Source organism: Nuphar pumila, chromosome 12 (genome assembly GCF_984573655.1).
Source record: "Nuphar pumila chromosome 12, dmNupPumi1.hap1.1, whole genome shotgun sequence".
Classification (NCBI taxonomy): Eukaryota; Viridiplantae; Streptophyta; class Magnoliopsida; order Nymphaeales; family Nymphaeaceae; genus Nuphar; species Nuphar pumila.
In genome coordinates, this window is record NC_143260.1 from 106,106,219 (window position 1) to 106,130,005 (window position 23,787).

General features: G+C 37.8%; 1 protein-coding gene across 3 annotated transcripts in view; it reads right to left on the reverse strand.

Annotated features, from left to right (window-relative positions):
- Nucleotides 1-877: 877 nt before the first annotated feature.
- Nucleotides 878-23,787, reverse strand: part of LOC149821481 (vacuolar protein sorting-associated protein 41 homolog) — a 56,120-nt gene continuing 33,210 nt past the window's right edge. For 2 of the 3 annotated variants that reach the window (XM_089982016.1, XM_089982015.1), the window contains exons 7-19: nucleotides 22,408-22,510; nucleotides 21,458-21,561; nucleotides 21,274-21,367; nucleotides 21,020-21,175; nucleotides 20,852-20,914; nucleotides 20,658-20,723; nucleotides 4,008-4,208; nucleotides 2,660-2,737; nucleotides 2,458-2,577; nucleotides 2,243-2,323; nucleotides 2,075-2,160; nucleotides 1,565-1,646; nucleotides 878-1,478 (exon numbers count right to left, since the gene is read on the reverse strand). In XM_089982016.1, coding sequence (XP_089838142.1) covers nucleotides 1,065-1,478; nucleotides 1,565-1,646; nucleotides 2,075-2,160; nucleotides 2,243-2,323; nucleotides 2,458-2,577; nucleotides 2,660-2,737; nucleotides 4,008-4,208; nucleotides 20,658-20,723; nucleotides 20,852-20,914; nucleotides 21,020-21,175; nucleotides 21,274-21,367; nucleotides 21,458-21,561; nucleotides 22,408-22,510 — 1,648 coding nt within the window. In that variant the 3' untranslated portion in view covers nucleotides 878-1,064. The remainder of the gene's footprint in view (nucleotides 1,479-1,564; nucleotides 1,647-2,074; nucleotides 2,161-2,242; nucleotides 2,324-2,457; nucleotides 2,578-2,659; nucleotides 2,738-4,007; nucleotides 4,209-20,657; nucleotides 20,724-20,851; nucleotides 20,915-21,019; nucleotides 21,176-21,273; nucleotides 21,368-21,457; nucleotides 21,562-22,407; nucleotides 22,511-23,787) is intronic. The other variant, XM_089982017.1, reaches the window with a different exon arrangement.

Sequence of the window (23,787 nt, forward strand, 5' to 3'; positions counted from 1 at the left end):
CCTCTAATTCAAGAATCTCAAACAGAGCCTCGATCGCGATACATGGTTGTCTCATAAGAATCAATCACAGTTTGCGAAGTGCACTAAGTAGCAATGAAAATTTTGAGATACAATGGGGTTTGGTGTAGTGGGGTGAGGCCTAAGCCATTAGACGGGCAGTCGAGGTTAAATTTCTGCGAGCGTCACTTCCTTGCACAAGCTATACATTCAGCATAGGCCTGGGGGTGAGGATCCTAGCCTCAAAACTTTACGCCTATGGATAAACCACTAAGAAGTCAGCTTGACCGGGGCTGCTCTTAGACTTGTGGAGCAAAAGGATAAGGCTGATGACCGTAGGTATGGCAGGCTGAGCCAGGGCGACCAGTTTTTCTAGCCCAGATGCGTCGGTTGACTAAAAAAACAATGAAATTTTTTAGAGGTCAAATGAGATGACTGGATGGTAGGTGGCACTATCATAACCAGGCTGTTGTGATGGTCAGAAAACGGTAAAGAAAAAAACCCATCCTTGGTTCAGCTGAATCCATCAAATCACAAGAAACTTCCCACGGCCCAGCAGTCAAGGTAAAGTACAAATATGCAGCTAGAATTTAGTCTAAAGATACCTAATTTTCTCATTTGCTCAGGAAAACAGTAAAGAAAATAACCCATCCTTGGTTCAGCTGAAACCATCAAATCACAAGCTAGAAACTTCCCAAGGCCCAGTAGTCATGCTAAAGTACAAATATGAGGCTAGAATTTGGGCTAACGATTGCCTAATTTTATCATTTTCTCAGGAAATATGTATACGCAAACATGTAGACAATTAATTTTCTCATTTTCTCAGGAAAAAACATACCCGCATGCAAAAGCACCCAAGTTCTAGCTCACGATGGTCATGTTTCCAAAGAACTTGCCAAAACTGCCCAACATAGAAACGGAATAATATACACTCGATCAAGGTTAAAACCTACAAAAGGCAACAAAACTAGAACATGACAGCAAACCAATAATGAACAATTGGACAAAATACATCCGGCACAATATCACTCATCACTCACATCCTAAACACAAAATCACTCGAAAAATCATGCGGCAGCTGTTGTACATAAAATACATCGCATCTGAGATGCACTGGATCCAGTACCATCATCATCGTCGTCATCCGATTCTGAAGCATGAGATGACAAACCTGTTTTTTTCGCATCCAAACTTAAAGCATCCGAGGAACTCATAAGGCAGGTGATATGATATGCATGGCAACAGAAGAAAACCACAACGGAAACATTTTGAATTGTGAACGGATCGAAGCACATACAACATCTTCCACCAGCCCTCATTTTGGACTTCACTCCCACTGCCTTCACACTTTCAGCTTTCCCAGAAGTGCGTGAAGTTGAAGGGTTATCCCTCTTGGCTCGCACTTCATCATCTTGGCTGCTGATACAGATTGCATGTCGAGCCTCGTTATAGCATCGCACCAGCAGGTTAACACAGTCTGCCTGCAAAATACACACCAAGTTTCTTTCGAAGGGCAATTTCACTAAAACACTGGCAAAAGAAAGCACCAATACCTAAATATAGATACCTTAAGGATGTCATTGCAACCATGCCTCAAAGATGTTTCTGTCCGATAATCAGTGATAATTTTAACAAGGTGATCCCGAAGCCTGAAAGTGAACACATAATAATCAAAACTGAGCGCATTACATGCACCTACTTAAAATCTGAAGCAATTCAATGAGTATTCTAATAAAAACAAGATCTGCATGTATACATAACCACAAACACAAAGGTATATACATATGTATGTACAAGAAAGCTCCAAGTGGAAAGCACAAAGGCCATCCAAGGATGATTTCATCAAATTTCACAAGTTCAAGCAGCCACCAACACAACAAACCAAAATAAGAAAAGAATGACAAGCTCAGAATATGTCCAAAGATTTCATAAACATTCAAAAGATTTCTGTTGGCAGTATTAAAATAAATTGTGAAGCCTAACAGACAATTACAAGACTAGCAAGGTAAACAGGATGACCATCTTCCAAAAGTGTAGTCTACATCAACAAAATGAATGCATGTTTTATCATACCAACCTGGGAATGTGCATCCCATTGGGAACCATGTTTACGATATACAGTGGATCTAGATTACCAACAGTGTGTTCCAACAACTTGGCCACCTGTTTATTGTGAAAAAAATGGTTAAAATGCAACCAATCAGTAATAGATAAACTATCCAACGGATCTACAACCATCACTTACCATTTCAGGCTTTGAGAGACTCTGTTTGATCAACTCTTCCCATAATTCATTATCATTCTGCAACGTGACAAACTCCATGGCCTACAATAGCTGTAAGGCATCAGCTGATTATGCATAAGTGCAACAAGTAAATAATACAGAATATGTCAAACTGCACAAAGGGGGTATTGCAAAATCTCCTTTCTTGGCAACATAAGAGAGTGGAATGAGCCTACCTCTTCCATATCCTCCAATTTATTAATTAGTACAGACAATGCTCGTTTAGAATTCCCCATCCTTCCAAGGATGAACACTTGTTCTCTCAAAAGATTTCTCTTTATGCATATTTCATATGCCTGTCATTAAGTCATGGATCCTAATCAGTTCAAAAATGCACCGAGTACATGAATGAAACTTTTATAAAATCAAAAGGTAGACCTTGTCAAGCCTATAGTGTTGGCTGCTACGAAGAAAAGTAACTAACATTCGTGGCTCATATTCTGCATAAAGCTCGACCTGTCAAGTTTACACAAGTAAATAGTTAGACAAAACCAAAATTAATAGCTAAGCAAACCAATTTGCCGAATGATCTGCATAATCGGAATGCATAGTTAATCATTAACCCACAAACTTTAGTATAACATCAATAAAGAGCCTAGAGGAATTGCAAATTTGACTGTTATGAGGAATGACTTGTGTCATGGCAGTATGACCATTTACAGATATTAAACTTATTGCTAGCAATCAGTTTGTTTGTTCTTCAGAAGAAATGTTTGAATAATGGCCATTAAATAACCCCTACTTCTGACTAGCGTTTCATGAATATTGTTTAAGGCCCAAACATTTTCCTGCATGATCAGTGAGCCCGTGCTTCCGAATAGAGTTTCATGAAGATTGTTAATAACCCCAACTTCTTACAGTTTGAGCAAGGTATTTAGTTGGATCCATCCATCAAATAGCATATAAACAGATACTGGTTCATAATAAAGCAAAGCAATAAATAACATCATCAGAAAGTTGGTGAGTAGAAAAAATAACATAACAAAAAACTGTTCAATGCTTGGGAGGAAATGTTAAATTCTGAATTGATGATTTCACAAGCCACCTCCAGTATGTTTAAATACAAGCGTGGAGCCTGTTAAATGAGCCCACAACAAAAAAGAGTTCTGCAATTAAGGTATAACCCAAAAAACAAGCTGAAATCTTAAAGAAGCACACAATACTACTAAATTAACTGTCATTTAGCCTTGTGCTCCAAACCTGGATATTTTGTTTATTTTGGGTTCCACTCGGCTACTACTTGCTCAGGTTTGGTTCAAATTCAATCAGCACTAGGATACATGCTAGAGTCAAGCGCAAGAATTGACCAAAGCTCAAGCACAGCTGGTACCTTTTATTTATTTGTTGTTTGTGTTCTTTCAGTCATGAAGAAGAAGATATCACAGTTTGAACGCATAACCTTTCTGTTACAAGACCCAGTTGTCTGTCATTGACAAACTATCTAATTTTTTAAAATAAATGCAGCCAAGCTAAACATGCTTCCTCCATTTTACAAACCTAACAAGCCTCTTGGAGCAAAGTGTACCCAAACCCATGTTTTAGTGGGTTCTAACTTCTAACGTGTCAAACCTGAACAATTTGAATTATCTCAGCTTGTTGCCCATCCATACTCTTTCAAGATCCTAGGTTGATGCTTTGCGAGCAGACATAGAACACGCATGAATTGAAAAAAATTGCAGGAACCACTCTAGAGAGAATTGAATAATAGTTAGAGCAAAAGAATTACCTGAAGATCATGGAAGTCCCTTCCAGCATTAGGATCAACCTCAAATAAAGAATGCAAATATAAATGAATGAAATATTTATGGTTGCCATCATTGTTGGCATTCATTAATTGTGAAACTACTTCAAAAGGAGAAATCCTAGCCCGGTGCTGGATCAATAAAGAGACTGATCGTTTGGCATCCAGTTCCATCAAATGGACCACCTATTATATCAACAGAAAACAGCAGATATATGTGTCAAGCAGATCAACCGAAAAGTTACGATACAAGATATATAGCACCAAATGCTAGAAGGATGAATTATGCAATTAGAATTATAACAAAACAGAAAGTTTTATGAAGCCTCTTCATCTTCTACTTAAAAAAAGTATGGTCAATACAGACGTCCACAGCAGTTATTTAACATTAGCCCAGAAAACAATAAATATCCAATTAAGGGCTGGCTATTAACCAAGCAGGTTTTCCTGAAATGAGCCTACAGGGAACCATCATGAGAAGAGAATTCATAAATATGTCAACAACACTTCATTCAATTTTCCTTAGGTTTTTCCAAAATCATCTGTTTTATTGGCCATACCCAAATCCATCTCTGTTTATCATGATTCTTGAAAAAACACCCTTACCTTTTTCTTAACCCTTCCAAATCCATCCTTCTGGTTAACCACCATCCCAACCCACCGACGGAAACCATTAGCAGCTGTTAAATGATGGTTTTACCCCCTTATCAGGGAGCTTTTGAAAAAAAATGAAATTGGGATGTTTTAAGAAAAACACATTAAAATGACCATTTTGCCCTCTACTCAAGGATGATTATGAGAAATCCAAATTAAGTAAATTTTTACAAAAGATCATGATAATAACTATTTTGCCTTTTGCTTGAGCATGATTATGGAAAATAAGAGTTAGGGCATAGCCGTCTTTAACTTCTACTAGTCATCAATATTGGCACGACCATCAACCATCAAACCTGCTCATAATGATATTAGATCTAGTCATTTCTGTTAACTTCATACATGGGAGTGATGCAAACCTTGATCCAACCTACTTGAATTTGCCAACATGTCAACCTCAACCAACCACATTTTATAAGAATAACTCGACCTGTGTATATATATATATATATATATATATATATATCAAATTCCAAAAATAGTGAAGCATCTCTTTTCCTGTTTTTATTCCCATAGAAAGAAAATATGAGCACTGGTTAACAAACCATAAAATATGAAACTAGTGTGGTATCATATTATATCACACGATATGTATCGTTTGGAGAAGATCGATATGATACACACTCGTATCTCGATACCTATATCGGGTGTATTGTACAATACACCTCTCTAGCATACAATCTTAGTTCTCAAAAGCAGTGCCTAAGCACTGCCTAGGCTGGCTAGGCACAGGGCAACCACCTAGGCTTATAGGTCTAGGTAGTAGGGCCATATTTTTCCGCCTAGATTGTCCCTTCCTAGGCTTTAGGGACATAGCTGTCAATTTTTTTCGTTTCTTTCTTTTCCTTTTTCTTTTTCTTCTTCCTCTCACTCCAAATGCTTTCTTTTTTTCTTAACTTTTTTTTCTTCACCTTCTTATTTTCTTCGTTTTTTATTCTTCTTCCTCCTTTCACCCCTCTACTTTCTCTTCTTCATCTTCCTTTCAATTTTCCTTTTTCCCTTCTTTTTCTTTTTTCCCTTCTTATTTTTTTTTAATTCTTCCTCCTCATGCCCTCCTCCACTCTCTTCTTTTTTTTTCTCTTCTTCTTCTTCCTTTTTCCCCTTTTTTCTTTTTATTTTTGTTCTTTACATGTATGCTCGACTGGAATTGGTGATTGCGCTCAACTGGAATTGGTGATTCGACGATCTAGAGCTTGATTGAGACTCGTAGACTCGTCGGATGCTCTCCTTCAATCGGTTGAATGAGTGTAGATATTGCAATCTTGTGGGTCAAAAATTTTTTATGGTTGCCCGGGTGTTTTTCGTATTCGTTCCTATCAGCTGGGGGTCAGCGCCCAAAAGGGGGAAAATTTTTTGATTGATCCTCATGGCACGCGGTGCACTGCTGCAGCGGCACCTCATGTGCGCCACGCGGTTCGCGCGACTGCGGTACTTGTGTGTGCGGTTGCGTGCACTTCATGTGCACGGCTGCGGCACAGTTTAGCAGTTGCTGGTGCGGCCGTTGCACATGTTGCGCACTGCGACAGCGATTGGGTGTTCAAAATTTTTTATGGTTGGCCAGGTGTTTTTTGGGTTCCTCCTGTCAGCGGGGGTCAGCGCCCAAAACACCTATATAGGGGACCAAAATTTTGTATCCTCGTGGCACACGGTGCGGTGCTGCTGCGGCACCTCATGTGCGTCACATGGTTCGCGCGGCTGCAGTACTTGTGGGTGCGGTTGAGTGCACCTGATGCGCGCAGCTGCAGCACAGTGCAGCAGCTGCTAGTGGGGTCGTTGCACATGTTGCGCACTGCGACAGCGATTGGGTGTTCAAATTTTTTATGGTTGGCCAGGTGTTTTTCGGGTTCCTCCTGTCAGCGGGGGGTCAGCGCCCAAAACACCTATATAGGAGACTGAACTTCGGAATGTTGAGGTGCGTGATATGCACAAGCGAGGCGCCCTGTGCACGCGTTGCCTACTGTATGGGTTGCATCGGATCTTCTCTCGCGTTCAGCGTGTCTGTTGCCCCTGGCTTGCTTGCTCGCTCATTCGGCCGTTGTGCCGGCTAGTGGGCGGAGCTTCGGGCATGTTGTACATGCATTGGCACACGAGTTGTGTTGGCTTTGATGCCCGGCGCTTTCGTGGCTGTGTGAGTTGTGTGCTAATTTGCCACGAGGTGGTTGGGTGCTCGGCTATATATAAAGAGAGAGAGACGCGTGTTTCATCAAACAACACAAAAAGTCTGACACAAATCGTACATTTTTTGCACTGCTGATCACAGGCGCGATCAACCGCGCAAAAAAATTTGTGTTGAAGAGGGTTTTTAGCAGCAGTCGAGAACGACCGCTAAAAGGTCATTTTTGAATTTTTTTTGACGTGTGGTGGGAAGCCACGCGTATAACCCAACTTCGACTAAAATTCATTCTATAATACGGGTTTTCGTATATATATGGGGTCATGTTTGCTACACTCGTGGGTAAAGAAACCCCTAGTGAAAAAATTTAATGTTCGCTACCCTCGTGGATATGTTGTAAGTATTGTACCGTATCGTACAATACATACGTTACTTTTCAGTTTTGTGATATGATACACTCGTATCGTGATACGAATGTATATTGCGCTCGCATCAGGTGTATTGTATGATACACCCCTATATCGTGCCATATCGTACGATACAAGGTGTATCATACGATATACCTTTAACGCACTTTAAAAAGGCCGAAAGTTATTTTTTTCATTTTGGGTTTTAACTTTTAAATACCTTTTGAGGGCCGACTTCTCCATTTATGTAGAGGCCATTAGAAGCATAGTTGGCAAACTCGCGACTCGAATTCGGATCGCCCAACCCTTGACTCGCAAGTCAACAGGCCAACTCGGTAACTTGGATTAGTTAGGACTATACATTTTCTAGTGTTAAGATATGGAAGAAAATCAAAATTCATATTGTATATTACTAAATTTAGCACATGACATCAATGACTAAGCTATATAAGTATTCAACTATACATAATTGTTAATATTTATGATTTAAAAACATATAATTCTTTATAACAAGTATTGTTTTATGGGAATTATGCATTCAAATCACAAAATGCATGAAAAAAACATTGTTTTTGCATGTGGATCGGCAGTCTTGAATCGTGAGCCAGTTGGGGTCCGATCTGGGTCGACTCAGGCAATTCCCGAATCGACTCGTCGGGTTTGCCAACTATGATTAGAAGTGCATTTCCACCATTTTTTCACCTAAAGAAGCGGGTTAAAGTAAAAAAAAAAGTGAATTTTCATTATTTTTTTACTTAAAAAATGGTAAAAAATATTTATTATGAGTAAAATTACAAAGCTACTCTCCAAAAAAATTGCCTTGGGAGGCGCTGCCCCCCGTTAATTTACCGCGAAGTTGGATCTACGAAAATTAAAGACTTATATCAATGTAGAAATCAGGATCCACGCACCTCCAACAAAGATGGCATAAGATGATCTAGCATGGCAATGGCACACTCAAGTAATAAGTGGAAACCAATTAAAAATTGAGTGCAACTATTGTCATAATATTTTTGTTTATGTAATATGAAAGTATGAGTCTTCTGACATGTTTGATGATGTCTTATGCAGCTCATAGAGACATAAATGATTCATATGTGATTTTATGGTTATATTTTGTGCAATTCATCATTGTTTCATGTGATATGATGTTTTTAGAATTTTTGTTAATTTTTTCTGATTTTTTGCAATTTAAAAAAAATATTAAAAATTTATGATGCGTTTATGATACAATACGATACAATGTTACTTTGAGCCCGACCGATACGGGTAACGATACGATACTTATAACCTTGATCTATAATATTTAGTAAAAATTGACCTTTGGATCATGTTTTTCTGATCCATATGCCAGATTTTACAAAGGTTGAGAAATTAATGACCTATGATGCACCAAATTTTCAAACCTCAAAAAAATATTTTATGCTAAAAAACTATGATCTGAGGGTCGATTCCTACTATTTTGACAATGCAGAGCACATCCATGTGTTCAAATTTGGTCAAAACAACTTTCCCCTTTGAGTGCTAACTAGGGGTTTCTTTATCGACGAGGCTAACAAATCTCTCTCTCTCTCTATATATATATATATATATATATAATGTTTTATGTTCTATGTTATGCAATTTTATGATTTTTGCAATATGTTACATTGAATTACACACTTTATTCATAGTTACAATCATATGTTTGTTGCTAAATTTAATTTATCGTAATATTTCTGTTTTTCTTGATGTTTTATTTTTTTTTGTGCCGCCTAGGCCCCGACTAGTCATTTTAGGGGTCTTCCTCCTAAGATCCGACTAGAGCTTTTGACAACTAAGTGTACGATACACCCTGATGCAATGTGTATCTTATGATACACAATTAGTACAGTTTATGTTGCACTTAATTCATTTTTTTTAACTTATAAGAATCCTTAGGGTAAGTTTGTGTTCACTCCTAAAGAACTTTAGATTGATTTGGGGTTGATTTCTTGCAAGAATAAGAAGTCTTCATTTTTGCTTGAACTTAAAAAAAATTGCTTATGTAAAAAATTTAAGTATTGAGAAAGATTTGGGATTTTGATTTTGTTTATGCAAACATGCAGTGTTATGAATCTAATGACTTGTTAGCTCAGTTTTGTTGTTTATTATTTCACAATTTACATTTTTCTTATGAGATATGCATGCCAATCATAGCATATTATCTTGATTATTGGATGTTTGATGTCTTATACAACTAATAATTGCTTGATATGTGATATTATGGTTTTATTTATCATTTTTTAATGTGTTATGATTTTTTTTAGATTTTTCCTGATTTTTTTGAAAATTGTGGAGGTTTTCTATTAAAATATGATTTTTTATTATATGATACGATACAATATGTATCTTATTTTGGGCCCAGCCAATAAGGGTTACAACACGCCTTCTACAACCTTTTATAGAACAGTTTCTTATCCCAAAAAGAAAAGATCAAACCTTTCAATTGGCACAAACTTTAAGATGCCCCCTCCCCTTATCCCCAAAAGTATCAAACGCATGCTGATGAGCTAAGTAGGCCTGAACCTCTTTATATCAGGCTTTAGCCAGACAAATGAACCTATTAGGCCTCACTAAGTCTAATTCAGGTCCCAGAAGAAGGTTTGTAATAACTCCGAAAAATAGAGAGATTTGGGTCTTGGATCCCTTCACTGGATCCAAATGGAATAGCCAATAAGGTACGAATATTATGAGTTGGGTCGAATTCATTATGGACCCAAATGGATCCACTTAAGAATTTATCGGTTTGAATGGGTTCATAACCTATTATAGACCCGGATCCACTTTGGAGTAGATCCGGTACTGTGGGTTATCGGGTTCGGACCCATTCCCCTTTTAATGAAAATTTGAGCATAAGAATCGTGCCTGGGGCACGATTCTTGCCTAAGGGTGCATATAACAGAGATCGGGGGAGAGAAGGGGTTACAGTCTGGTAACCGATTCTCCCAGGGCATCGGAGACGAGGGGAGGGTCGCCGCTATAAAGGAGGTAGGTGGAGAGGGTTGAGCTCTCATGCACCTCTCCCATATTTTTTTCCCACCTCTCGCCTCTCATTCCTCGTTCCTTTACAGCATCAGAGTGCAGCAAGAAACGCGATCTTGGAGGTACCTGAGCTCGGTCGTCAGCCTTGTTCTTCTTCATCCATCGTAGGAAAAGAAAGGTAGGATTTCTATCCCTGATTGTGTTGGGTATGGATTGAATCGAGTTGGGGTTGGGTCGGTCCAGGGAAACCCCAATTTAGTGGGCACGTATGAGCTTACCAAGTTGTTCTTGGTTTTTGGAAATTCCAACGTTGTGGCTTGGGGTTTCTGATAAGGGTAAAGATAGTAGTTGGAGGGGGAATATGGTTTCTTGCCTAGCCCTAAACAAAAAAATCCCCAAATCAAATCAATTTAGGGGTCTTCTTGATTTACCCTAACACGGCGATACCTAATCCCCAAATCAAATTGGATTGGGGTTGCCGATTCTTGTTTACCTTTCTTGGTGCGATCCAAGAAAAAAATTAAAAAAGGGGCTGACTGACTAAGCCTTAAATATTTAATTTATAACATTTTGGGCCTTCGGTTGGATCTTATTCACTTTCTTATTAGGATCTGTTTTTCTTTTATCTGTCAGACTGATTTTCTTGCTCATGGTTGATTGGTGGCAAATAGCATTTTCTTGCATCAGATCCTAATCTATAATTGTTAAGTTTCATTGTTCAGTTAACTTCAGATGAGTAACCAGTGGTATTAATAAGCCCCTATATATGTATTTTTCCTTTCGTTTCATCTGTTGTTCTTGAGAATCCAAAAGTAATGATAGTTTCAAATATCGGCAGGGCTGTGTGAAAGGTATATATATATATTTATATATATTATAAACTGCGCCAGCACCCTTCTTGATATGCTAACACAGACTGTTTGATACTGTTCCGGCATTTTTGTTCTATGCATGATTGTATTGAATCCTTTATTTTTTTGATTTGCTGAAGATGTTGATTCCCTGTTGACATGCAAGGGTAGTTCCAGAATGAGTTTTTTTTCCTATCCATTAGTGGCTAATTCCGTCAGTTTATCTTAGCTTTAGGTAGTGAATCATGTCAGTCCATGAGTGACCTGCATATTGGTACATTTGGAGCCATTATTACTTCTCATCTTAAATGGTTTATGACTGATTATTAAATCTGGCTGAAGAAGTAACCCTTGTCAATTGTGCTATCTGTTTTCTTTGGAAATTTGTTTGATACGTTATTGCACCCCTATGTATGAAAAGTTATATTTCTGAACTAATTCAGTGTTCAACTGCATTCTATATTGAACAAGTGTCAGCACAAAGTAGTTTACCACAAATTTCAGAGTAGCTTAATTGTTATTTTTGAAAAGATATCTAGCTGGAAACAAATTGGTTAGAACCAACTCTCAAGGTACATGATACTTCTGTTAACAAAGCAATTGGGTCATATTTATGAGATAGATACATATGATAGGTACTCATGTTTAGTATATGGTGAACAATGAACATATCACATGACAAGGAAATTGGGTCTCAATGTTTGAGTGTGTGTCTATTACTAAGAACGGGTTAATGTTATGGCAATGATTAGAAATTGTAAAAATGTTCTAAACTTTGGGAAAATAACTAAATTAATGAAACCCAATTACTCAGTTGAGACCTACCTTGGAGAGGGTGGGTGATACAAGACTTCGAGGACTTGTGTTTGGTGTCGAGCGTGAAGCGGCTCGTGGGTCACCGTCCTCGGAGTTAGGGACCAGGACTACCTATGTGTCCTAGGTGGTAGTCTCACGTCTTCTGCAGAAGTTAGGGATGCATCCTGATTTGAGTTGATCCCTTGGGAGATTCTCTCGGCTATTGGTCGCTCCCTTGGGGATTTCGTCTCCGTTAGAATGTTCGGGTTAATAAAATTACCAATAATAATATACCTCCGAACGTTCTCTTCTGAGATGGTCACCTGTGCCCGTGTGTACCCACGAGACAAGATAATTAAACATCATTTAGAAGAGTTAGGTGTCAAGACTAGTGGAGACACTAGAGAGATATATGTAAGTTGTATTTCAGATGTTTTTTACTATTAACTTGTAAATTAGTAAAATTCTTAACTTGGTGAATGCGAGGTAATTAAATTGTTATCTGAAAGTGTACATGTTAATACATTGATTATGGCATACCTCACCTGCTTATTAGTGTGACATAGTTGTTATTGTTATATAACTGTTAACCTGCTCATGTACATGAATTTAGATCTTTGTTATATCAATGTAGAATAAGATAGCGGGTGGTATGAGAAAAGTAGCTAAGGAGGTATTGGGTGAGTCTAAAGGCGGTGCACCACTAGGTAAGGATACATCATGGTGGAACGAGGATGTCAAATTAGCTATTAAGGTTAAAAGAGAGTGTTATAGAAATCTAAGTAAGAGTCGTGATAATGAGAATTTGGAGAAGTATATGATAGCAAAGAAGGAAGCTAAAAAAGTTGTTCGAAACGCGAGGGCTAAGGTATATAAGGAGGTTTATGACAAGTTGGATACCAAAGAAGGCGAGAAGGATATTTATAGGCTTGCAAAGATGAGAGATAGGAAATCGAAAGATTTGGGTATGGTTAGATGTATCAAAGATGAAACGCAAAGGGTTTTAGTCAAAGATGAGGAGATTAAGGAGAGATGGAAAGATTATTTTGATAAGCTATTTAATGATAGTCATGCTCAAGATCTTGGAGACTTTTCCATTCATTTTCATGAGATAAATCGTGACTTTATGCGCAAGATTCAAAAGAAAGAAATTGCAGAGGCTTTGAAGAAAATGAAATCAAGAAGGGCAGTTGGCCCAGATGGTATACCTATCGAGGCTTGGAAATGCTTGGGAGAGAAAGGTTTAGAATGGTTGACAAATCTTTTTAACTTGATTTGGCGAACAAATAAGATGCCTAATGAGTGGAGGAAGAGTACTTTGGTGCCTTTATATAAGAATAAGGGTGATATACAAGATTGCACAAACTATCGTGGTATAAAACTCATGAGTCATACTATGAAACTTTGGGAGAGGGTGATTGAGTCTAGGTTGAGGAAGGTTGTCATGATATCGGAGAATCAATTTGGTTTTATGCCTGGAAGATCAACTATGGAAGCTATACATCTTCTTAGACAACTTATTGAAAGATATAGAGAGAGGAACAAAGATTTGCATATGGTTTTTATTGATTTAGAGAAGGCATACGATAGAGTACCTAGGGACGTTCTCTGGTGGACAATGATGAAGAAAGGTGTTTCTCTCAAGTACATTAGTATAATTAAAGATATGTATGAAGGAGTAGTAACCAATGTCCGCACTTGTGGAGGGGTGACAACCAATTTTCCGATAACGGTTGGGTTACATCAAGGATCTGCTTTAAGCCCTTTCCTATTTGCGATAGTGATGGATGAGCTTACGAGATCAATTCAAGAAAATGTACCGTGGTGTATGTTGTTTGTTGATGATATTGTTTTGATTGATGAGTCTACAGCTGGGGTTAATGCTAAGTTAGAATTATGGAGACAGACATTGGAAGCTAGAGGTTTTAAGTTGAGTAAGAGTAAGACTGAATATATGGAATGTCGGTTTAGTAAGCAACGAAGTAGTGATGGGAGTGTAGTGAAGCTTGGTGAGCAAGATATACCGGTGAATGATTATTTCAAATATTTGGGATCCATCATTCAAAAGTATGGAGAAATTGATGGAGATGTAAATCATAGGATAAAGGTTGGGTGGATGAAATGGAAAAGTGCTACTGGAGTGCTGTGCGATCGTAGAATGCCATTGCGGTTGAAGGGAAAGTTTTATAGGACGACTATTAGACCCGCTTTACTATATGGTACGGAATGTTGGGCTGCCAAGAGACATCATATTCAAAAAATGAGTGTAGCTGAGATGCGGATGCTTAGATGGATGTGTGGAAATACAATAAAAGATAAGATTCGGAACGAAGAGATACGTAAGAAGGTAGGTGTTGCACCCATTGAAAATAAGATGCGAGAGAATCGTTTACGGTGGTTTGGACATATTCGGCGAAGGCCTAATGATGCTCCAGTTAGAAGGTTGGAGAAATGGGAAAATATATTAGTTAAAAGAGGTCGGGGTAGGCCTAGGAAGACTTGGACGGAGATGATAGGAAAGGATATGAATGCTTTGAACCTCACCGAGGACATGGCGTTGGATAGAAATGATTGGAGGAAAAGGATTCATGTGGAAGACCCAAAATGAATTTCTTTTTTGGTTCATATCGCTGACCCCAATTGTTTTGGGATGAAGGCGCAGTTGTTGTTGTTGTTGTTTTTATATAGTGCTTACCTATTTTGATACGCACTAAAACTCAACCATAACACTCATACCACACACTCGATTCACGATATACTTGCACTATCAGTACAGAATTTCTGCTTAGACGTGATAGTCTAATTCCTATTCTATTTTAACATTTTCAGGTCCTGAGTAGTCACCACAAGCGGTTACAGGAGAGGTTTCGACATCTGTTTGATCTACTGGTTCCCTGGCCAACTTGTAACTGATATGCCATCAGGGATTCGTTCTTTGTAAATATACTTTTGTAAAGTTCATGAACTGAAGTGAAATAAAGAATGTGCCGATTGGTTGAAGATCTTTTTACCTGTATCGCTCCATTCATTTAACCATGAGTTATAAAATGATTCCGCTGTATAAAAAAAAATCCCAGTGTTTCTGGTTTAAGTTTTTGGGGCGTTACAAGGCTTGCTTCAACCATTTGATAGCGTTGATCCGGTTTGTTCTGAGATACACTTAAGACAGACTCAAATGGACATACAAAGAGTGAGGCAATGCAGGCTTGATTTGAAAACTGCAAACCAGGCAAGGCCTCCAACTTTGCCCATTGAAAGTCATCCCAGACAACGTCATGGGAAGCATAAGCCAGTTGTTAACCATGTTAAATTATGTAATCAAACTTGTAATTTCGTATATATATTTTATATATATAAGGTAATACATATACATATATATAATATATGTATATGTATTTACCAATTATATATATAAAATATATATAGTCATAGTAAGGGTAGTTTAGGAATTTTACACATATTCTTTTTCAAGAATATGTTTTTTGTATTTTCTTTTTTTCTTTTTTCTTTATTTATTTTTGCTTTTTCATTTAATGCATTGTACATGCATTGGGAGGGGCCCAACCCACTAGTCGTTGGACCCCTCCAACGGTCACATTTGTGACCGTTGGAGGGGCTCCAACGACTATGTGGAGCCCCTCCCAAGGCCTCCTCCAAAGCCCTATATATATGGGCAGCTCCTCTTGTATTTCTTAAAAGGGATTTGGGATTATAGCCCAACCTCTTTAGTATTTATGAAACTTATGGGTGCAAGTGCACATTTGTGATTCGGTGTGTTGTGTTTGTTGTGCACAAGTGTTCTTGGGTGTGTATGTTCACACATTTATTCTTAAGGTTGTTGTGTTATCGACTAAAGTATCTTGTTGAAGATACTTTTACAAACCAATCCAAGTAATAGTAAGTAAGAATCTTCATTTCTTTTGCTAAGTTTCAAGCGGAGAAACCCAGCTGCAAATAAATAATATCTTCAATCCTTTCTCATTACTTCATAAATTCCTCAAAACGAGGACAATCACATAGAAATGTGATAAAAAACTAACACCACAAGTACTTTCTTCAAAAGAGGGCTTTGACTCTCCAACAAAATGACATGACCATTCGGGAGTACTTTGCTGAATTATCCTCTATTTGGGACGAGCTCGCAATTCTTGAACCTAAATGGAGTGATGAGGCTATCGAATTAAGGCACAAACAACTTGAAGAAGACCGGTTCTTCAATTTTTTAAATGGCCTTAGACCCGAATTTGAACAAGTTCGGTCCTCTCTTCTCTCCGCCTTCACATCCCCCTCACTCGAAGATGTTATCACCAAGCTAAGTGGTGAAGAAACCCGTATGGGGATTGGCAAAAATAACCCTAGCATTCTTGTTACTTCTTCTACTCAAGAAGATGGTGAAATGGCTAATGTCGTGTCAAGACCGGGAAATAACATGAGGACCTATAGACCTCCTCATTTCAAGAATCAAGGTCAAGGAGGAAATGATCGGTATGGCAAAAGAGACTATAGCAAAGTAACTTGCTATCATTGTAAAGAACCCGGACATATCAAACCCTTGTGTCCTAAATGGAAGAAATTGATTGCAACGGCTATGGCATCTCAAGTTGAAGAACGACCCCCTTTATCAAGTGAGTCTCTTTCTCTTCAACAAATCGTGGAAGCCCTACAACCTCTTCTCAAAAGAGGTACTTCCGGAGCCGCTATGTCATCCTCTTCCCCCGGTAAGACATCTTGGCTTTTAGATTCCGGGGCATCCTTTCACATGACCCCTAGTTATTGCACTCTTTCAAATTTTTCTAAAAGTGCTTTTCCATCCTTTGTATCAACCGCGGACGGTACATCTCTTGAGATTAAAGGAATAGGTAATTTTGAAAAACAAGACTTCTTTGTTCCAAAAATTCGTTTTATCCCAAACCTTAACCTAAATCTTCTTTCCGTTTCCCAACTCTCGGACCATGGTTGCGATATAAAATTTTCTTCTAATAAATGTTGGATACAGGATCGTCAGTCCGGGAGATTGATTGGGGAAGGCTCTAGAAGAGGAGACCTCTACTACGTAGATTTTCTTCAACTTCCCAAGAGTCAATTTTGCAACGTTGTCCAAAACAAAGACATTCATGTATGGCATAAGAGATTGGGTCATCCCAATATTGTTAAAATCTCGTATTTGCCTTTTGTTAAACATCTTTGTAAAAGTGACTTTTTGTGTAATGAATGCATTCTTGGGAAAATGAAATGTTTGCCTTTTCCTCAAAGATCCATGTTTACGACAAAACCATTTGAAATTGTCCATTCCGATGTATGGGGACCGGCTCCGGTAATGTCAAAAGGAGGTTTTTCATATTATGTGATCTTTGTGGATGACTATACTAGGTTTTGTTGGATCTATTTCCTTAAACATAAACATGAAGTTTTTTCAACCTTTAAAAGTTTTCACATGATGATTTCAAATCAATTCAATGGATGTTTAAAAATCTTTAGGTCTGACTCTGGAGGAGAATACCTCTCAAATGAATTTAAGAGTTATCTTGAAAATTTTGGAATTCTTCACCAAAAATCATGTCCGAAAACCCCTCAACAAAATGGGTTAGCCGAACGAAAACACTGGCACATCATTGAAACAACTAGGACTTTGCTCATTTCTCAAAACATTCCAAAAAATCTTTGGGCTGAGGCAGCCCTTACCTCTGTCTATCTCATAAACCGACTTCCATCGAAAAATTTAAACAAAATTTCTCCCTTTGAAAAACTGTATGATAAGGAACCTGATTATAGCAGGTTAAGGGTCTTTGGGTGTAAGTGTTTTGTTCTTACTGATAAGAATGACAAACTTTCTCCAAAAGCCATTCCTTGTGCCTTTCTTGGCTATTCTGAAACCCAAAAGGGGTTTCATTGTTATGATATCAAAAGTGATAAATTGTATGTTTCCAGGAACGTGAGTTTTTTGGAAAATGTTAGTGGATTTGAACGTTGTGACCCCCATAATGAAAATATGGATTATTCTTTTTTATTTGATTTATTGAATAAGGACGATGATACTAGTGATAATGAGTCAGATCAAAGTAACCCAAATGAACTTGAAACCGAGGAAAACATCTCCTTGTCTCCTTCGTCACATCAACCTATTGAATTACCTAGAGACCCTATCACCTACTCTCATAGAGATCAAAACAACTTTAGGAGTGCTCTTGACAGATATAATGATGCCAGTCCCAGTGCCTCTCAGAATGAAGTGATCCCTCGTAGAACTGAGAGAAGTAGAAGGCCTCCTTCTAGGTTCATTTCCTATGACTCTTTCTCCCCAAGATATAGAGTTTGCCTTAGTGCCATCCACTCTTATATAGAACCTAGAAATTTTGAAGAAGCACGTAAATGCCCTGAATGGATTAATGCCATGAACAATGAACTTGAGGCTCTGAGAAGAGCCAAAACCTGGGAATTTCAAAATCTTCCTAAAGGCAAGAAAACAATAGGGTGCAGATGGGTTTTCAAAGTAAAAACTAAAAGTGATGGATCCCTTGAAAGGTATAAAGCTCGCTTGGTTGCAAAAGGATATAGTCAAGAATATGGTATTGACTATGAAGAAACTTTTGCTCCTGTAGCTCGTATGGTCACTGTTCGATGTCTTATAACCGTTGTCTCTATCAACAAATGGAACATCTATCAAATGGATGTGAAAAATGCCTTTTTAAATGGCGATTTAAGCGAAGAAGTCTACATGGATGCTCCTCCTGGAATGGAGACTCCTAAGGGAAAGGTGCTTCGTCTTCAGAAAGCACTCTATGGTCTAAAACAAGCTCCCAAGGCTTGGTATGATAGATTTAACTCTGTTATGATTGAGAATGGTTTTTCCTCTTGTTTTACTGACACTGCTCTATTTGTTAGAAAATCCAATGCAGGGATTGTAATTTTACTTCTGTATGTTGATGACATGCTCATCACTGGGAGTGATTCTAACGGGGTTAAAAGTATAAAATCTATCTTAAAAGATAAATTTGAAATGTCTGACTTGGGTTTTTTAACTTATTTTTTGGGAATTGAAGTGGCATACTCTCTTAGAGGATATTTCTTATCTCAAACTAAGCTTGCTTCTGAGATCATTGACAGGTCAGGTATTACAGATGAGAAGCTGTGTGAAACTCCTGCGGTTGTAGGAGCAAAGATGAAAATTGATGATGGAGTTCCCCTGTTGGATCCTACACCCTACAGACAGCTTGTAGGATCTCTGATGTATCTGAGTATTACCAGACCAGATATATCCCATGCAGTCCATACTGCAAGTCAGTTTCAGCATGCGCCTACATCCGTTCACATGAGTGCCATCTTACGGGTCGTAAGATACATAAAGGGTACTCTAAATAAGGGAGTTTTTCTGTCCTCTTCCTCTGACTTAAAATTGATTGCTTATACTGACTCTGATTGGGGAGGTGATCCAAATAACCGTCACTCCACCACTGGTTTTTGTGTGTTCTTAGGAGACTCACTAATTTCGTGGAGATGCAAGAAGCAACAAAAGGTGTCGCTCTCCTCAACTGAAGCTGAATATCGTGCCATGGCCACTACTACTATGGAGATTGTTTGGATTCACCAACTGCTAGAAGACATGGGGATCAAAATTGAAGGACCCACCAAGCTATGCTGCGACAACAAAAGTGCAATCTACATTGCAAAGAACCACACCTTTCATGAACGGACAAAACACATCGAAATGGATTGTCACTATGTTCGTGAAGCATATCTCCGAGGAGTTATCGATCTTCCTTATGTCACGTCCGAATATCAGTTGGCAGATTTCTTTACTAAAGCCTTGTGCGCTCCGCGGTTCAACTTCCTTCTTGGCAAACTATCGGTCATCTTGCCCTAAGTTTGAGGGGGGGTGTTAAATTATGTAATCAAACTTGTAATTTCGTATATATATTTTATATATATAAGGTAATACATATACATATATATAATATATGTATATGTATTTACCAATTATATATATAAAATATATATAGTCATAGTAAGGGTAGTTTAGGAATTTTACACATATTCTTTTTCAAGAATATGTTTTTTGTATTTTCTTTTTTTCTTTTTTCTTTATTTATTTTTGCTTTTTCATTTAATGCATTGTACATGCATTGGGAGGGGCCCAACCCACTAGTCGTTGGACCCCTCCAACGGTCACATTTGTGACCGTTGGAGGGGCTCCAACGACTATGTGGAGCCCCTCCCAAGGCCTCCTCCAAAGCCCTATATATATGGGCAGCTCCTCTTGTATTTCTTAAAAGGGATTTGGGATTATAGCCCAACCTCTTTAGTATTTATGAAACTTATGGGTGCAAGTGCACATTTGTGATTCGGTGTGTTGTGTTTGTTGTGCACAAGTGTTCTTGGGTGTGTATGTTCACACATTTATTCTTAAGGTTGTTGTGTTATCGACTAAAGTATCTTGTTGAAGATACTTTTACAAACCAATCCAAGTAATAGTAAGTAAGAATCTTCATTTCTTTTGCTAAGTTTCAAGCGGAGAAACCCAGCTGCAAATAAATAATATCTTCAATCCTTTCTCATTACTTCATAAATTCCTCAAAACGAGGACAATCACATAGAAATGTGATAAAAAACTAACATCACATGACTATAATACCATATACTAAGATGACTAGAATGGAGAAATCCATCACAAATATGAAAGAAGAAAGAATTTATCAAAATAAAGGAGTTTTCAACTGGAACAAAATCATCACACCAACAAGTGAATAAATCAGCATATATGGAACAAATATTTAAAAAAAAAAAACTTCATCTACAAGTCAACAACTCGACATACCTTATCGTGCACAGCATCATGTAAGTCATGCCTCTCAATGAATTCAAAAATTTCTGGCTTCCTCAGCTGGAAAAAGGCATATTTTCAAAGTTAGTACTAAAACAGATGCCCAAAAAGACAAGCTAAATCTATCAACATATTGACATAAGATTGATTAGATTTCATGGGCAACAAGATGAATCTAGGTTTCTTACCTCTGCATACAGCCCAAGGGCTTTCTCATATTTTTTATCAATAACATATAACTCAGCCAATGCCTGTTTCAAAAATTGAGAATAACATGAGGAAGACTAGAACATAAAAATAACAAAAAGAAAATAGAAAGACTAGATTGAGAGTAAGAGTAGGTCTCATGAACTTACCTCCTTCAGTGTTTCAGTTGCTGGTGCAGCTTTAAGCTGAGGTTCAATAGCAGAAATAACAGGCATAGCAGAATATATAACCGGTGGCCAAGATTTAATGGTCGACAGAAGCTCTTTGTGAAAAGATGGATTTGTTGCAAGTGACACAAGTGCCACCTGCAGAATGACAATGGCACTTAAAAAGCATATCTTTGGCAACCACACCATCAGCAGCACAACCATGAACGATGAAGTTGAACAGGATATTGACAAACCTCATATGCAGTATCGGGTAGCTGTGGATTGCTTGTGGGTATATATGGCACCAAAACAGGAAGTTGCCGAAGATGAGCAAAATGGAAAACCCATCTGGGAGAAAGATTCCAGTTATTAAAATGTACAAATGCACATCTGAACATAGAAAAACTAGGTCTAGGACCATGAGGGCATAAGTATTACCTCTCCCATGATGATGCAGATCCATGCAACAACTTTGGGCACAATGAAGCAGCTTCAGCGTATTTTCTTTCCAAAATTAGATGGTCAAGATATCTTGATCCAACCTGAATATTAAAATGACAGAATAAAGACCAATGATTTGGATACTTGGATGACAAGAAAATGTCAGCAAATTACATTTAGCAAATAAAATCCGGTTAACTATGCAGTGTTCTATATTTACTGCAGAATATCAACCAATTTCAGACAAACATGAACAGCAACATACAAGACAGGCATAAAATGTAGGGAACAATAATGAAATCTCAAAAAAGCAAAGATTATGCCAAAAGTTAAATGTATATAGAGAAAATGAAAATGGCCAGTCACCAAACAGTAAATGCATATAAGTGTATGCAGCTTCATTTGTATATAGTTGCATTTCTTATGAGTTTTTGTTCTCTTTATCTGAGGCATTCTTGTATTTGTCTATCCAATTTATATTTCAGATTGTAGTGCATGTGTTCAGGCACTAAGTGGCCCTTCTCGTATGAACAACGTCATTCTTGTGTATGTTTAGATAGAGCCATCATTTTATGGCATTAGAGTGGTGGAGATGTTGATCTGTTGAACAAGTTCTCTTGTAGCAGCTAGTATGTTCACCCCATTTTCCGCTTGGTATTCTAGTTATAAACCCATCCACCACTGATGACAATAACCAGTCAAATTAGGTCAGGACTCAGGAGCTTATTGACTGCACCCAACTCTTCATTGATCTGTACCCAGCTGCACCCACAGCTATACAAGCCCTTATGCACATTGCATTGAGTCAACAAAGGAACTTGGGCCTTTCACAAGTCACAGTACACAGCACAAAAAGAACATATATTAGGGTAATCACATATAATCTTCAACTGATCATATGTAGAACATGTGGATAAGTAAAAGAAATAAATCTGAAGTTAACCCACCTCATCAAGAAGCTCAGTACGTCCTTGTCCTGCTTCAACTGCAGCTAAAGCCTTTTCATGCCAACCATGTTGAAGAAGCCAAGAAATGTGATCTTCGGCATCCCTGCAAATCGGATGCAAGCATTATGATATCTTAAACAAACAAAAAAATCCATCCAAACACATGCATGCACACACACGTACACACAAAAAAGTTGCAATATGGTTTCTGAAAACTGGCTCATTCTGAGCATCAAATGCAAGCAAAAAGAATAAATATGAAGTTCAAGCAAATTTAAACAACATTCAGCAACTTGGGAAAGCCAGGTGAAGCCCACAAGACTCCGCCTTATTGGCTAGAGAGACCTCAAGAATTTTACCAACCTGAGGCCAGCCAATCTGCAGTGAGTGGGGTTGTTGGTTCCCTTGGACTAGCAAAAAAACAAAAGGATTTTATTTATTAAGTGGGAAAAAGGGAAGGAACATGAGAAACTTGGGAGAGTATTTTAGTTACTTCAAAAAAAATTCTTCTCATATTGCTCCAAATAAGGGATAGGACGGCAAGTAATGCACATGCATACACACATGTCATTTCAATGTCCAAAGATGCAATAATTACCAACCATTAGATTTGTTAGCAGATCCAGCAAACCTAGGCTCATTTACTCTTAGATTCTCTCATCAACAGCCTCAAAAACAATGTTTTAACTTTAACATAAAATGATTCCTATCTGCTTATATGTGTATAAGCATGCAAGTGGAACTTTTGAGGAAGTATATTTGGTAAAAGACTATCAAGTATCTTATGAAATGTTTGATACGAGTAACGAGTTCAACATTTGCATCAAATAGAAAACACACATACATACATATATTTATAATTATAAATGTTTAAAAAGTTATGATCATAGTTTAGTAACTCTATAAAATGTTTCTAATTTTACCATTCTTTACATTTTTAGAATTTTTATTTTAAAATTATTATATTTATATGGGTTCTATGTGCGGCTTAGGCCGTTGCCTAAATGAAACCTAGGCCTGGGGATCAACGCCTAGGCATCACCTAGAACTTTTGACTACTAAGATTAGAACCAAAGTCTCATTGATTTAGAAAGTGCGACTTAGCAGTTCAGCAAACACATTTGGCCCATAGCTTAGTTGGTTACAAGATAAATAACAAATATAACTACAGTATTACAATTATTGCATCAATATTAGAAGAGAAAGAACTAACGTGTACTTCCATACTCTAAAGTTTTCATTTCCTTTTATTTTTCAAAATCATGATGGAGGATAACCTTGAATGAGGGTCCATTGCTTGGAGCAATTTCATATCCCAACCATCAAGCATTTCTCTTCCATCCGTATGTTGAAGTTGAAAATCCATTAAAAATACCTCGT